The sequence below is a fragment of the Bubalus bubalis genome, chromosome 3 (genome assembly GCF_019923935.1).
Source record: "Bubalus bubalis isolate 160015118507 breed Murrah chromosome 3, NDDB_SH_1, whole genome shotgun sequence".
Taxonomy (NCBI): Eukaryota; Metazoa; Chordata; class Mammalia; order Artiodactyla; family Bovidae; genus Bubalus; species Bubalus bubalis.
In genome coordinates, this window is record NC_059159.1 from 138,820,396 (window position 1) to 138,837,262 (window position 16,867).

The following is a 16,867-nucleotide window of genomic DNA, read 5'->3' on the forward strand; positions in this document are numbered from 1 at the left end:
TAAAAGTGAAGAAACCTTTTGCCATGAGCCTCCCTTCAGAGTTGCCCTTCAGTGTACTAGCCAGAGCTAGATTATATATCCATTATTAGAGCAATAACCGGAGAAGGTGATGGCACCCTACTCCAGTACTTTTGCCTGGAAAATCCCATGGATGGAGGAGCCTGGTAGGCTGCAGTTCATGGGGTCGCTAAGAGTCGGACATGACTGAGCGACTTGGCTTTCACTTTTCACTTTCATGCGTTGGAGAAGGAAATGGCAACCCACTCCAGTGTTCTTGCCTGGAGAATCCCAGGGACGGGGGAGCCTGGTGGCTGCCGTCTATGGGGTCACACCGAGTCGGACACGACTGAAGTGACTTAGCATAGCATAGCATAGAGCAATAACAGACAGAGAATAGGATTACCATGAATAAGAAACCATTCTTATTAACTTGGGTCCACCCCTAGAACTAGGGACGAGATCATCTTCCCCTTAGTCACAAAGGGGAGAGATAGATACAAGACCACTACTTCTGGGGTGAGAGCTTTTTAACTCACTCACAAAAAGGAACAAAATTGTCCCATTTGCAGAGACGTGGACGGACCTAGAGACTGTTATACATAGTGAAGTGAGTCAGAAAGAGGTAACAAATATTGTATATTAACACATATATGTGGAGTCTGGAAAAGTGGTACAGATAAGCCTATCAGAAAAACGGAAACAGAGACACAGATGTAAAGAACAAATGTATGAACGCCAAGGAGGGAAGGAGTGGGATAAATTGGGTGATTGGGATTGATGTATATATGCTGGCACTGCCACTACTGCCAAGTCACTTCAGTCGTGTCCGACTCTGTGTGACCCCATAGATGGCAGCCCACCAGGCTCCCCCGTCCCTGGGATTCTCCAGGCAAGAACACTGGAGTGGGTTGCCATTTCCTTCTCCAATGCATGAAAGTGAAAAGTGAAAGTGAAGTCGCTCAGTCGTGTCCGACTCTTCGCGACCCCATGGACTGCAGCCCACCAGGCTCCTCCATCCATGGGTTTTCCAGGCAAGAGTACTGGAGTGGGGTGCCATCGCCTTCTCCGGTATATATGCTACTGTGTATAAAATAGATAACCAATGAGAACTTACTGTATAGCACAGGGAACTCTACTCAGTGCTCTGTGGTGACCTAAAAGGGAAGGAAATTTAAAAAGGGGATATACGTAAACATATGGATGATTCACTTTGCTGTACAATATAAACTAATACAACATTGTAAAGCAACTACACTCCAATTAAAAAAAAAAAAGGGGCAGTATAGGACTCGGGTGCCCCATTCACATTCCCACTCATTTGTAAAGTTACTCTGACAAGTTTCCAGCAGATGGCAGTAAAGTGCTTGGAGAAAGGACTGCTGCCACCAAGTCACTTCAGTCGTGCCAGACTCTGTGCGACCCCATAGACGGCAGCCCACCAGGCTCCCCCGTCCCTGGGATTCTCCAGGCAAGAACACTGCAGTGGGTTGCCATTTCCTTCTCCAATGCATGAAAGTGAAAAGTGAAAGTGAAGTTGCTCAGTCATGTCCAACTCTTAGCAACCCCATGGACTGCAGCCTACCAGGCTCCTCCGCCCAAGGGATTTTCCGGCAAGAGTACTGGAGTGGGGTGCTATCGCCTTCTCCAAGCTTTCCCTAATTTACACACAGTGAGGTGACAAGGTCAATAATTAACAAAAATCAAGATTATGTTAAGACGATGGGCTTCCCTGGTGGCTCAGACTGTAAAGAATTCCCCTGCAGTGTGGGAGACCTGGGTTTGATTCCTGAGTTGGGAAGATCCCCTGGAGGAGGGCATGGCAACCCACTCCAGTATTCTTGCCTGGAGAATCCCATGGAAAGAGGAGCCTGGCAGGGTATAGTATGTGGGGTCACAAAGAGTTGGACATGACTGAATGACTAACCACATTAGACAAAAGTGGTGGTGAAGCTGAGAAATGAGAGTCCTACAACATAGATAATCAAATTCAAGTAAACTTTAAAATAATATATCTGGTAAATTCTATTTAATGAAACAATTCATTCCATATTTAAGAAATGTTTGAAAAATCTTTATTCAATAAGTTCCAATGTAGTTACTCTGAAAAAAAAATAGATATCCTAAATTGAAAATCATTATGTTAATCAACAAAAAGTTTTAAAATATCTGTCAAGATTGATGTCTATAAGAGTGGCAGCATTCAATTACATATTTGTATGTATATGTATTCATATTGTATTCATATACATACAATTCAATACAGCAAAGACCCTAACTCTCTCTCGTATCAAATGATTATGGTACACAGAAAATTACTATACCGTGAAAAAAGATACCGATTGAATGGATGAAATATTATCACTAAAGATCATTATAAGACATGATTAATTTTAAAAAATCTGAGATTTAAAGAAAGCATTAAATTTTCTTCATTTCTCTCATGTATCTATAGAAAGGGAAAATACAGTCAAAATTAAACAAGCAAACAAAGGATAAAATTGGGAATACAGGGTGATATGTCAGGAAAAGATTTTAAGAGAGTCTGGCTAATCAATTTTCTTGTTGCTGTAACCTCTACCACTTTCTCTTAATATCAAAGAAGAATTGTATAAATAATTATGATACAAGGAATTTCTTAGGATCAGTTGACACTATGGGTCAATAATATATGCAACGTGTACGATGAAATGGAATTCCTTTCATATCTTCCCTGTGATCACGGGCATAGTCCCATAAGTAATAATCCAGAAGAATGGAATTGATCTCTCCAGTAGTTTTTTCACCCTTTTTTTCAATAAGCTCCAGAAGACAATCCCTGATCAGCTCGACACACCAAACTGAGCACCCTCTGATTTCCACCTCTTGCCTATTCCCATAAAAAAGCATTTCTCCTGCAAGGAAGAAAAAGAAAAATAAGCACTAATAGTCAATGAAATAAAATGTATTCAAAACTTTACTGTAGGACAAAATGCAGTAAACAGTACTCATTTTAAAATTGTAAATCTCAGACTTTATTTATTTTTGGTAATTTAAACCATGTCTAAACTCTGGCATTAGTTCAAAATTGCAAGTTAAGTTCCACATGGACAGGGATCGTGTCTGATTTGATTGTCTCAATATTCATAGGACCTAGCATGGCCCCTTGCATATACTAGCTCCCCAATAAATATCTGCTAATTGAATATGGGTGAGCCATACATTTGAAAATATGACAGCAAGATTATTAAATTATTTAAAAGAGAGGATTTAAAATTTGGGTTTGATGTTGGAGAAAAAAAATTACTGCAAAATTTGGAGGACTCCCAGGGGGCCAAATAAACAGCACCTCCCTTACCCTTGAGAACTTAATGTTGTCTTGGGGACATCAAGAAAAACCTAGGAGATCAAAGTTCTTAGTTTGAGCAAGGAAAACCATTCTTGTTCTTCAGAGTCAGGATCCTTCTGTCAGCTCTGCCTGAATACAGAGCCGCTAGATCCTACAGGTATTCAGTGCTTATCTCCAGAGTATATCTGATCCTGCAAGGTAGACACTGGCAGTGCTTTGCCAGGGAGACTAGAATTGGGCTTAGCAACTCAACTGTCATTAAAGATGAGGCAGATAGAGTAAGTGGATGCAGCAGCTGGATGCAAAATGTGATCAATTAGAGAGCATATGCTGCCCCGTCAAGGTAGACCCCAAAGTTTGAGCATTTTTCTTCTCTTGGAAATCAGAAAATTGAATTTCACGTGAAATCTAATTGTCAAGGGTTGATAACTAATTAAAAATTGCTTAAAACACAGTTCAAGCCAAACAAAACACATCTGCAAGCTATATTTGGCCTCAGGCCACCAATCGGTACGCTTGCACAGAGCTTCACAGTAGCTGAGAAGCCCTGTGATCCACTGAGACCTAGAGGAAATGCCCTACCCCCACTGGTTCCATTCTGTCACTTGGGATCTTAAATTGTTACTTGCGTCCCTTCCTTATCTCTATCTCTGATCCTTGGGGCAAGTGGAGGAACAGACACTGACTTAGCATTTGAGTTAAGCCTTTTTGTATGTGTAGGATTTGAACTGAATAAAAGAAAATTTGGGTGGGGGAAACCAGGCAAGAAAGTGTTTATAAAGATAGGAATGTGTATTGCATACACCGCCCCCCCCAAAAAAAAAATCAACTGAATATGGCTGTATGTAGAAGAAGCCCTGACTGCTAAAGGTTGTCCCTTTAAAGGTATTCAACAATTAATGATCCCAGACATGAGTATTATGACATAGAACAGCTTGCTATTTTTCAAATGAGGAAATGGGCAAAATGGATTGCCCAAGGCTACATAAAAATCTGGTAGAAGCAACCATAGGAATAATGGTACCTTTATATGCTGTGTCATTCTTATTTTGGGTGATTGAAATCTATTTGACGGGAGAAAATTACTCAATCATAAAAACAACTTCTTTTAAAAATAAAGAAAAAAGTAGCTGAAAATATTGCCCCTAAAAGAGAAATTAACATGAAAATTGTACAATATAATTATTTTCCTTATGCAAAGGAATATTCAAAAAGCGAAAAGTTACTTTTCATACAAACACAATTATCTATACTTATGGCAAATAAATAAGCCTAGAAAAGTCAGTGACTTGTGCAAGATAAACCAGCAGCAGACCCTGGAGCCTCCTCACTCAAAATCCAGTACATATTTATCTCTCAGCCCACTTTTTATTTCACAGTGTAGTGTGCTCTTAAGCTTAATTAATAACACTTTGAATACAAACCTGAACTGTCTTAGTGTTGCACACCTTCATGTGACATAAATGTAGGTGTCATTTTAATGTAAGACTCTGAAATGATGATGTCCAGATAGTGTGATTTCCAGCAATAACCATATTCCATGGTGTAAAAAACAAACAGCAATTTTCTCTATAATTTAATTGCCTTTGCATTCTTTACATGTGCTTTTAACAATAATAGTGTTTTGTTTTTTTTTAAGGGAAGACCTTTTGTGAAAGAAATGACAAAGACTGAACAATTCACAGTATAACAAAGAATGTCTTAATTAAGCTAGCAAACCTTTGAGAAGCTTCTCCAGTAGTTCATTGGAGTATTTCAGGGCTCCCAGGTAAACGAGAACCTGAGGTAATCTATAGTCGGCAAACATGGTGATACTGGAGATGTCCTTAAAGCAGCCATCTCCTTTCCCCTCTAATACACTCCACGTATCTGCCACCAGGATTTGGGCCCTTTTGTAAAAAGAAATTCTTTTCCCCTGATGAATGAAGAGAATATGAATGTTACCTGGGTATCTGAAAGCCTTATGTATGCTATTAAAAAAAGGTACACATCGAAAACATTTTTTCAAGGGTAAATAATCTTACTCTTCGGTAAGAATTTATAGACCTTTTATAGAAAAAAAGGGAGTCTATAGATATTAAATTATCTCTATCACTCCAGGTTTATTTCCTTTATTTTTCAAAACACATAAAATACAATTCATGTCATCATGGTACTACTTAGTTCTTTTCCAATGACATTACTTTATATACATATTTCTGTGCCACTATAATTTATCTGCTTACTATGTTTAAGGGCTAGATAGCATTTCTTTAGAAAGTTTCTTAAAATATATATATATACTTTTCTGACTGCAACATAATTCACATTAATTATATAAAATATAGAAGCATATGAAAGAAAAAATAATCATCCCTGAACTTACTTTTGAAGAGAATTACAATATCCATTTTTTTAACCATTTCCTTTCAGATAAAATGATTAACTTATTTCAGAGATAAACACACAACTGATCAACAGCTAGAATTTATCAAGTCAACAATTTTTGGAAACAGTCCAAGTCAATATTTAAGTCCATATAACAAAATAAGCTACCAATTATATTTATACATGGCAGAAACAAAGTTAACCAAGCATTATAAGACAATGGGTCATAATTTAACTCAAAAATTCTCTATAAAACTACAAATGCTCATTAGCACTGACTGTGGAAAAACATAATTACAATCTACTCCTAGTCTTAATACCCAGGCTAATGACCTCAAATCATCTTTTATAACTGTGAGTCTGCTAACTGAAAAAGTATCACTGGCTCCCAAAACACATTCTGACCACCTTGGAGAATGTTTAAATAAGTAAATGACATAAAGAAGTAAATAAAGAATGAAATTAAATTCTTCAAGTATAGACTCCATATAAAAATTCTTTAAGATGATAATATAGATTCCTTTATTAAAAAAAAAACTCCATTAAAACTACTTCTTTTAAAAATATTGCTATACTATCCTAATGAGAAATAACTTAATATTGTTTAACCTTAAAGAATACCCCCTGCAATCAATCCAGATGTACTTTTTCTAAGTAAACTAAGTTTTCCATTCTTTTTAACTAAATTTTCTAAAGCCACCACTAAGAAACAGAATATTTTGTTTTTTAGGGCAAATACATACACTCATTTTTCGGTGTAAAGTCTGTAAATTACATTGAGTGATGGGGGAAGTAATTACTACTAAGAAATATTTCTATATCATCTGGGAATAATCTATATTCCCAAACCTACCAAAATATGACAACCTGGAAATTGTTCCTTTATGGATGCTGGACTTGTAGATGGTAACTAGATTTCTAATTCAAGTAAACTTTATTGAACAGCAAGCATAAAACTTAATTCACAAAATAAAACTGTTCCAAAAAGAAGTATTAATCATAATATATATTATAATAGAAGCTATTGTCTCCTATTTTTAACAAGATTCATAGAGCAAGGGCGTCCCAGGTGGCACTAGTGGTAAAGAACCCTCCTGCAAATTCAGGAGACATAAGAGATATGGGTTCAATCCCTGGCTTGGGAAGATCCCCTGGAGGAGAGCACGATGTCTGGAGATTCCCATGGACAGAGAAGCCTGGCAGGCTACAGTCTATAGGGTTGCAAAGAGTTGGACATGACTGAAACACCTTAACATGCATGCATGCATAGAGCAAACAGGAAAAATCGAGGAGCCAGACTTATATAACAAAATCAGTGCCAGCATCTAACAAAACACAAATTGTCACATCATGAGCACTGTTTTCATGGTAGCCAACTAGGATATCATGAAGGTTAGATTATAATACCCTAAAATGAAAACAAAAACAAATTCAAGTGAAGAATCTAAAAATAAATTCAAATCACCTATAAAGCATTTTTTAACAAGCTGATATGGTTTTTAGTAGTCAAATAATTTAGTAACCAAATCTACATCTCTAAAATATTAACTGATATCACTGAAAATACCAGTAAATTCTCTAGTAACAATTCCCTATATGTTCCATAGGGCTTCCCTGGTGGCTCAGATGGTAAAGAATCCTCCTGCAAGGCGGGAGACCTGGGTTCAATCCCTGGGTTGGGAAGATCCCCTGGAGGAGGGCATGGCAACCTACCTCATTATTCTTGCCTGGAAAATCCCATGGACAGAGGAGCCTGGTGGGCCACAGCCCATGGGGTCGCAAAGAGTCAGACATGACTGAGCAACTAAGTACATAACACATATGTACCATAATGCTTTGCATTAAAGCTTTGCTTTGCAAATAAAATATTTTCAAAATAGTACCTTTATAAAATAATAATCAATGTAAAACACTATAACCATGAGTTGATTTTCTGCAACAAACTTATCATGAACAAATAGAAAGGTCAAGAATTACAAATGCTTAATCATAACGTAACATGTTATCAATTATGCTTAGTCACTCAGTCCTATCTGACTCTTTGCAACCCCACGGACTATTGCCCACCAGGCTCCTCTGTCCATGAGGATTCTCCAGGCAAGAATATTGGAGTGGGTTGCCATGCTCTCCTCCAGGGGATCTTCCCAACCCAGGGATCAAAGCCAGGTTTCCCGAATTGCAGGCGGATTCCTAACCACCAGGGGAGAAAAGCTCAAGCTTTTCATGTATATTTATCAGTATGTCAGCATAAAGGAAGTTGATTTGTTAATTAGGGCTTTTATATAGTTACTGAATGGGCTTCCCTGATGGCTCAGTGATAAAGAATCCACCTGCCAACACTGGAGATGCAGGTTTATTAATCCCTGGATTGGAAGTTGCCCTGGAGAAGGAAATGGCAACCCACTCCAGTATTCCTGCCTGGAAAATCCCATGGACAGAGGAGCCTGGCGGGCTACAGTCACTGGGGTTGAAAAAGACTCAGACATGACTTAGCAACTAAACAACAATAGTTACTGAATATTCTAAATCAGAGTCACTTTAAGAGTTTTAAAAAATAAAGTTCTTTTACCCAGCAATCAGAATCTTTGATGGTGGTGCTTTGGAAATGTATCTGAATTCTGAAGTCTCCTGATTCTGGGGCACAGCCAGGTTGAGAAATCAGTCATCTAAACTGTTTCATTTAGACAAATTCTCTAACTTCACTAACTTGTTCACAATGTCTAAAAATGAATGATAATCTCAGTAAATAAGTGTAACATTAAAAACAATTATAACTATTTTTAGTAACTTGCTGAAGATTAAAAAATACAGCAATTGATACTACTATCATATTATGAAGGAGTAGGGAAAAGGACACTCAAATATGCTACTGCTGATCCTCTTTGTTATTGTTTTCCTGGAGAAGAGTAACCATTTTTATGTATTATAAGTCTGAAAATCCTGGCCACACTCTAACTCAGTAATCCCATTATGGGGAATCCATTCTAAGAAAATAATTACGGGTGTTAAACTGCTGTGCAATATTGCTTATTTTTACATAAAACTGGAAACAATAAGATATAAAATTTAATTAAAAAATAAAACTATATATCACAATTATTGTGGTAAAACAGTTTGGGCAAATAATTATGGTAATGTGCATCAATACAGTGGAGTACTATGAAGCCATTAAGAAGAGTAGCATGGAAAAAAACTGTGCTGTGAAAGAATTTTTACTGACATAGATGCTCATAATATATTAAATTCTAAAATAGTTTATATAGCATATTTCTTCCCAGCTCATATATATATCTATAGTCTCTATACATATATATATATATATATATAGTCACACACAGAAAAAGACCAAATTGTGAACAATGGTTACCTCTTGGCAGAATAAAGACTGCTTCTCTGTACTATCCAAATTCTATAATTAATTTGTTTTACTTTTGCAATTAGAAAATTTTTTAAATATGTATAGAAAGACATTTGAGGACTTCCCTGGTGGTACAGTGGATAAGAATATACCTGCCAACTCAAGGGACATGGGTTCGATCCCTGGCCTAGGAAGATTCCACATGCCTCAGAGCAACTGAGCGCATGTGCCACAACTATGGAGCCCAAGCTCTACAGCCCAGGAGCCACAACTACTGAGCCCAAAGTGTGGCAACTACTGAAGCCCACACACATAGAACCTGTGCTCTGCAACAAGAGATGCCACCACAATGAGAAGCCCTGCACTACAACTAGAGAGTAGCCCCTGCTTGCCACAACTAGAGAAAAGCCCGAGCACAGCAACAAAGACCCAGTGCAGCCAATAAATAACCAACTAAATTTTTTAAAATACATTTGATTTTACCACTTTCTGAATTCAGCAGCAGTACCAAAAGTTCATCAGAATTCCTTTAGACAAGGAATTGAGCAAAGTGCTTTAATTATTCGTTTATCTTTTAAATGAATATGCAGAATCACAGAATAGAAAACAAACTTATGGTTACCAGGAGTGGAAAGTTGGGCGGGGGGGAAATCATTTGGAAGATTGGGATTGACATATACACACTACTATATATAAAGTAGATAACTAATAAGACCTACTGTATAGCACAGAGAACTCTACTCAATATTCTGCAATGGGAAAAGAATCTAAAAAAGAGTGGACAAAAAAATAAAAAAATAATAAAGAGTACACATATGTATAACTGATTCGCTTTGGTGAATTATTTATGTCACCAGAAACTAACCCAACATTGTAAATCAACTATACTCCATAAAAAATTTTAAAAATAAATAAATATGCAAAGGTAACTTAAAATTTACTAATCAAAGGACTGAGTCCTCACTATACACTCAGTGTTATGTGAGGAATCACAGGGATTCAAGAAATATAGTGCTTTGGAGTAACAATAATCATAATCTTATGAAAATATAAATGAAAAATGAAAAAATGTAGTAATACTTCTTTAAGTGAAAGTGAAAGTGCAGTCGCTCAGTCGTGTCCGACTCTGCGACCCCATGGACTGTAGCCTATCAGGCTCCTCCATCCATGGGATTTTCCAGGCAAGAGTGCTGGAATGGATTGCTATTTCCTTCTCCAGGGGATCTTCCTGACCCAGGAATCGAAGCCCGGTCTCCTGCATTGCAGGCAGATGCTTTACAGTCTGAGCCACCAGGGAAGCTTCTTTAAGAAAGTACTAAAATGTTTAAATTTGATTTTTGTTACATTTTGGGGAATTTTCTGTAAGAATGTATTTTAGAAATGAGTACTGATGGGAAATGGCTCAGGTACTAATTTTCCTTTTAAAATGTATCAGTCTTGGACTTCCCTGGCAGTCCAGTGGTTAAGACTCTGAGTTTCAAATACAGGGGGCACAGGTTCAATATCCAGTAAGGGACTAAAAGCCTACATGCCGCATGGTGTGGCCAAAAAGGAAAAAAAAAAAAAAATGTGTTATCAGCCTTAAAAATTAATCTATATCCTGGTACAGTTTCTAATTGAACTTCTCAGCATATACAGCAAATGAAAAGAAAGCAGTCTGCTGTAAATAAAAGAGAATTTCAGCAAATGCTTACTAACTCAATCTTATCTACCAAAAAAATTCACTCCTTTCTCTCACAGAAACAAAAATTCAGGACAACTTGAAAGTAAACAACTACATGATGTCCTGAATTCATTCCATCCTAGTAAGGGAGTAAGCAAGTGAAAGTCGCTCAGTTGTGTCCGCCTCTTTGAGACCCCATGAACTACACACTCCATGGAATTCTCCAGGTCAGAATACTGGAATGGATAGCCTTTCCCTTCTCCAGGGGATCTTCCCAACCCAGGGATCGAACCCAAGTCTCCCGCATTGCGGGCAGATTCTTTACCAACTGAGCCAGCATCCTAAAGTCATGTTAAATTTAATCTTAGCCCTTCTTCTACAACAACCACGTTGATTCTGGAATACACAGATTCCAAGCAACATGAATGACAGTTTGATTTCTTTTATACACTGTTTAATATATTTAAATGGCCAGCATGAAATAAGGAACTTGATCCAAATTTCCTGAAAAACAAGGTTGAAATGACATACTTTGAAGACTAAGATAAAGCTCATAGGAACCTCTGCATTAATAAAATGGTTCCTCAGAAGAGAATGAAGTTCAACAGTGGCCTAGGGTCTCTTCCCTAGGAACCGCCTGTGTCCCATCCATACTACTCTCCACAGGCACACTTAACTGGTCATAATCCATGCCAGGTCAATCAGTCCTTGTCCAGGAGTTTTAGAACTGGAAGCAAGAGAGTTCCTCCCTCTCTCCCTGGTAGCTAAAGTGATAAAATGGGGAACTCTTTTCCCACTATAGAGTATTGAGTAGAGTTACAGAGTAGGCTATAACAGAGCCTGAGCAGAGTTCTCTGTGCTATACAGTAGGTCCTATCAGTTATCTGCTTTTCTACTTCATGGAGAAAGTTGGTCTGCGGTAAGAGAAAAATGGAGTCAACAGAAACAAAGAAGAGAGGACTGAATCCCCATGGCTTTGAGTCCCTGATCCTGGATATTTATCTCCAAATCTTGTTTTGTGTCTGTCACTTGCAATTAAAAGAATCTTAACATAATCAGGCATCTTTCACTTTACAGTAGAACTGAAAAGCTAGCTATTTCTTGACTAAATGACCTAAGATATTGTACATTAGCTAACCTTTCTATTTTTGAGACTTTGGTTCCAAGTCTACAAATAGGACTATAATGCTCCTTGTCCTTAGCCCTACAGAATTGTTCTGTGGATCAAATGAGAGTGTGTGCATGCAAATACCTTATAAATCATAAAGAGAGATTTGAACAATATTACCAGTCATTTTAGTTGTTGTGATTACAAAAGGGTAGCTATAAAATTTCAAGTTGACATAAGTACTTATTAACTTAGTCAAGAGATTTATATATATGGTCCCTCTTAAGTTACTTTCAATTCTATTCAACAGTTAAAATACACAGTGATAATGAATTCTAAAAGAATTATACAAAAATAAAATCCAGGTGTATACTAGGAGAGTATACTAAATGTTCACCGTTTAAAAAGTATGCCTACTTAAATTTTTTTGTGAAGAAGTGAAGTGAAGTCACTCAGTTATGTCCGACTCTTTGTGACCCCATGGACTGTAGCCTACCAGGCTTCTTCATCCATGGGATTCTCCAGGCAAGAATACTGGAGTGGGTTGCCATTTCCTTCTCCAAGAGATCTTCCCGACTCAGGTACTGAACCTGGGTCTCCTGCATTGTAGGAAGACGCTTTACCGTCTGAGCCACCAGCGTAGTCTTTGTACCATAGAGCAAATAATACTGTTAAACTACCCTGTGCATGAAAAAGAAAATACATAGTATATATACATTAGAACTCAACAAGAAATTTTTTTAAGAGAAAATTTAGTATACATTCTGATTCTTATCCAATGAAGTAAAGTTTTTGAAGTATTAAAAGGACCTCACTATCCCTAAGTGACATCATGTTAAGTCTAGCGTTTTCTTAGGTTTGAAACATTGTAAAGGACAAAAGAATAAAGGAAATATACTGATTAGAAAACATTAAGAGAAGTAATGTCTTTTTAACACTGCTTAAGAATTTTGTTACTGTTCCTCGGTTCCATTAGGAAAAAATTCCAGAATTTAAATTTTTATTCTCGAAAGGAGTTCTGAAAGTAAAAGAGAGATCTATGGGAAGATAATTAAGAACTCTAAAATCTCTAGAAGGGGAGCAACTCACCTCAAACTGAGTCACATCTCTGTAAGAAGGAAAGTTTTCAACTACCAGGTACAATAACTTCTGAGCACTTTTATCACTTTTTTGGACACAATTAAGAAAAGAGCCTCCAAACTTCTCAAGCAGAATTTTCCCGGTTTCATTGAGAATCCGATGCCTCTCTTCTATCAAAGGCATGGGGACATCTGTGTCAGACCGGAGTATATGCCGAACCTCATCAAGGGTCACTGTGGCATAGTAGGAAGCACTAGTTATTGGGATCCCTTAGGAAGAAAAGCACATACAGAGGAACAATGTCATACTTTTATATTCATTAGGTCCTTGCTTTTACAACATACAATTGAAACCACTTAAGTATTACAGGAATGAATTAAAAGTAGATGAATAATTAAAAATCAGAAACAGATCCCTCATTCTGTATTTGCTTGTCTGTACTTACTCATCCACTTCTAACAATTGTAATATTACACCAAATGTATTTTGACTGTGTAGAGTGTGGGATAATATTTGTCCCTTTGCTCCTCAGATATCATCAGAGTGGCGTTCCTAAGAAAACCGACTTTCAGTCTTAGCTGCGACAGTGCTAAGTATTAAAATCAGAATCATTTCACACTGAAGAAAGATTTCATGCCAGCTTCTTCTCGTACTTTTAAGCAGAGGTACCGGCAATAAATTCGTCTTATCAATACATTATTCCATGTCCCAACCCACTCTGTGGGACCCTCCCAGTAAAATGAAATCTCAACGCCACTGGGTCTGACCGAGAGTAGGGGTACCAACCTTCGTCCAGAGCTCTGTTGACCGCGGCGCACAAGGACCAGTACCCACTGTACGTCTTTCCCCCGAACCCCACCAGACATTTATGCTCGTCACTCTCTGACCAGAAGGAGAAGTTGAGCGTGTCTGTCACGAACACCCAGTTAACGGCGGCCTCGTCAGTGCCCCTAGGGTTCAGCTCGTGAATCGCCTTCCAGCCCCCAATGCGCAGCTCGGGCCCCGTGGCCTTGGCCAGCAGCAGCTCGGCCACCCTCCGCACGCCTCCGTCATCAATGAACACATCTCGACTGTTCTCGGCAATGAATTTTGCAGACTCCCTGGGAGTCAGAAGCCCATCCATCCCGCACTTCTGTGGAACAGGAACCGACCTTTTGCCCGCGGGCTGGCCAAACGCCCTTCCCTCTCTAGCAGGGACAGACGTCAGGGTCCCCTACGACTTTCCCTCCCTTCCCACCGCGGGATCTTTGCCCTAACAGGCTCCCGCCCTCTCAGAGAGGATAAGAGAACCGACGTTCCCCAAGCCCCTACGGCCCCGCGCGCACCACTGGGGCACAGCGAAAACCAGCCCGAGGCTGCAGGCACTTCCGGGAGGGGGGCTCCGCCCACTCGGGCCCGGGCGCGCGCCCAGACCCGCTTCCGGTTCTGAAGGTCTGGAAACCGCCTCCGAGAGTCGGTCGCGCGCCTACTGGGAGTTGCCCAACTTAAGACCTGAGGACTTAGCTGATTTGCCTGTGCACCCACCCTCCCCAGGGCAGGTGGGCCTGCGAGAGCGCTGTGGCCCGAGTTTCAGCTACTCCAACCGGTGTACTGTGTTGCTCTCACTCGGCTCCCGCGCCTCTCCTGCCTACTGAGGGCGAAGTCTGGGCAGGACACCGTTGGCGACACGCTGCAGCCAAGTTCCTGGGACTCGAGGAACTTTATGGCCATGGGTCATAGTGTCGGGGACCGAGCCACCCCAAGACTGCGACACGGGTTGGCGGTCCCCCCAATCCCTATCCCCCAGGCAGTCCTCTTCATTTTGCTGTATTTTGGCCCCTTTGGTGGCTCAGACGGTAAAGGATCCGTCAGCAATGCGGGAGACCTGGGTTCGATCTCCGGGTTGAGATTCCCTGGATTAGGAAACGGCAACCCACTCCAATATTCTTGCCTGGAGAATCCCCATGGACGGAGAAGCCTGGTAGGCTACAGTCCATGGGGTTGCAGAGTCGGGCAGGACTGAGCAAATAAGCACACCTGGCCCATTGGGAGATTTAGGACTAGTTGGAATGTTTGGAGAAGTGCATGAGGAAACATCCATTTAAATTGTTAAATTAATATTGTGTGTCTGGATTTGTGCTTAAATACTGAAATACTGAATCCCAGTTAGTCTTGGGCCATGTCAAAAGCAGCAACTGTAATCCCCGTTTTTGCAAGAGAAACTGAGTGGTTCAGTGCTTAGTCCTTAGTCACAGCAGTGGTCTAGGCTGAGATGAGATCTCCAAGTCAAAGGCACTTTCTGTGAACCAACCTTAGCAATGCCAACTATCCTGGTCAGGTAGGGACTATGTCAGTGGCTCTAATCAACTGAGGAGACATTATTAGAAGATATACATATCCCCTCACAACCCCAAACTTTAAAAACAAAAACAAAACACAAACTTTCTAGTAGGATGAGGAATGAATTTTAGAAGTCAATGACCCAAATTTGCCTAGTGATGAAATTTTAGAAAGAAAGCAAATATATTTTTTCTCCTTTAGAGACTTATATTTCCATGGATCATATTACATGTTCACATCTTTGAAAATCAGCTATTAAAAACAATCATCAGTAGTCATCTGTAGTTATGAATTTGGGGAGGATTTGGAACTTTACGTCTGACAACTGTGCCCCTAGAAAAGCAGAACATCATCCCTCTAGTTTCTCCATTTGGATGAGAAAAAGGAGCTTTAAGAACTTCACTACAAAAAAAAAAAAAAAAAAAACTTCACTACAATTTGCTGCTGCTGCTGCTAAGTCGCTTCAGTCGTCAGCCCACTAGGCTCCATCGTCCCTGGGATTCTCCAGGCAATAATACTGTAGTGGGTTGCCATTTCCTTCTTCAATGCATGAAAGTGAACAGTGAAAGTGAATTCACTCAGTCGTGCCCAACTCTTAGTGACCCAGTGGACTACAGCCTACCAGGCTCCTCCGTCCATGGGATTTTCCAGGCAAGAGTACGGGAGTGGGCTGCCATTGCCTTCTCTGACGATTTGCTCTCCTTGAAAAAGTAACTAATACAGTAACACAGTTATTGAATAAATGTCGACCTATTGACTATCCCAGCAGTTCTAAGTCTTGGGAGTCAAAGAAGTTGATTAGTACAGAGTTCCCTGGTGGTCTAGTAGTTAGGAGGTGGCACTTGCACTGCCGTTGTCCCAGCTTCAATCCCTGGTGGGGAACTAAACATCCTGCAAGCCATGTGGCCAAAAGAAAAAAAAAGTTGATTGATTAGCGAGAAGTTCTAGCAATCTACAAAAGAATCCAAGAGGTTAAATAATTTAGGCTATTTTCTGAGGCTTGTTGACAGAAAAATCAACAACTTGAATTCTACTATGTTCAGGCTATTGAGTTAGACACAGGAGTAGTATAAACAGAAGTAAAACATGCTTCTTTCTCTCAAGGAACTTGTTGAGATAAAGTATAAACTTTGCATGTGTAGGGTCGAGGTGTTTTTTTTTTTTTTTTTTTAAAGTATGTTTGCAAGATGCTGGGAGTACAAAAAGTGAGTTCTTTACCTACTCAACATCCTTACCTTCCTTTGTCAGAATTTCTTCCCAACAGAATTCTGATGTTCAGAAATCCCTCTCTCATTCACAGTTGATGTAGCACAGCATTCTCAGCTCCAGAGGTCTGGACTGGTCTAAGGGTAATATTACCCTCTTGCCAGAGATTGGATTAGGATCATGCATGTTCCCCAGTTCACCTCAGTGAGTTGCAAGAATAGGTTTGAAGGCTGCTTCCAGAAAGTCTTTTCCAGGAGAACTTTGAGAAGTGATTCACAATTCTTCTGGACATAGTTATTATTGGATGTGAGGCTTGAAATTGCTACAGTTCTTTTAAAAATAATTAATTTTTGGCTGTGCTGGGTCTTTGTTGCTTTGTGAAGCTTTCTCTGGTTGTGGTGAGCAGGGGACTACTCTCTAATTGAGATGCATGGGCTTCTC

General features: G+C 39.5%; 1 protein-coding gene across 2 annotated transcripts; it reads right to left on the bottom strand.

The window, feature by feature from the left end:
- Nucleotides 1-2,049: 2,049 nt before the first annotated feature.
- C3H9orf64 (chromosome 3 C9orf64 homolog) lies at nucleotides 2,050-14,220 on the bottom strand. Of its 2 annotated transcripts, none has more exons than XM_044940240.1 (4): nucleotides 13,688-14,220; nucleotides 12,911-13,134; nucleotides 5,045-5,240; nucleotides 2,050-2,891 (listed from the first exon to the last, which is right to left on the bottom strand). In XM_044940240.1, exons 1-4 carry the CDS (start codon nucleotides 14,022-14,024, stop codon nucleotides 2,659-2,661), a joined length of 990 nt encoding a protein of 329 aa, XP_044796175.1. In that variant the 5' UTR covers nucleotides 14,025-14,220; the 3' UTR covers nucleotides 2,050-2,658. The 2 variants fall into 2 exon arrangements, with proteins under 2 accessions (XP_044796175.1, XP_006059169.1); XM_006059107.3 differs by having other exon boundaries at nucleotides 12,911-13,170.
- Nucleotides 14,221-16,867: the final 2,647 nt, after the last annotated feature.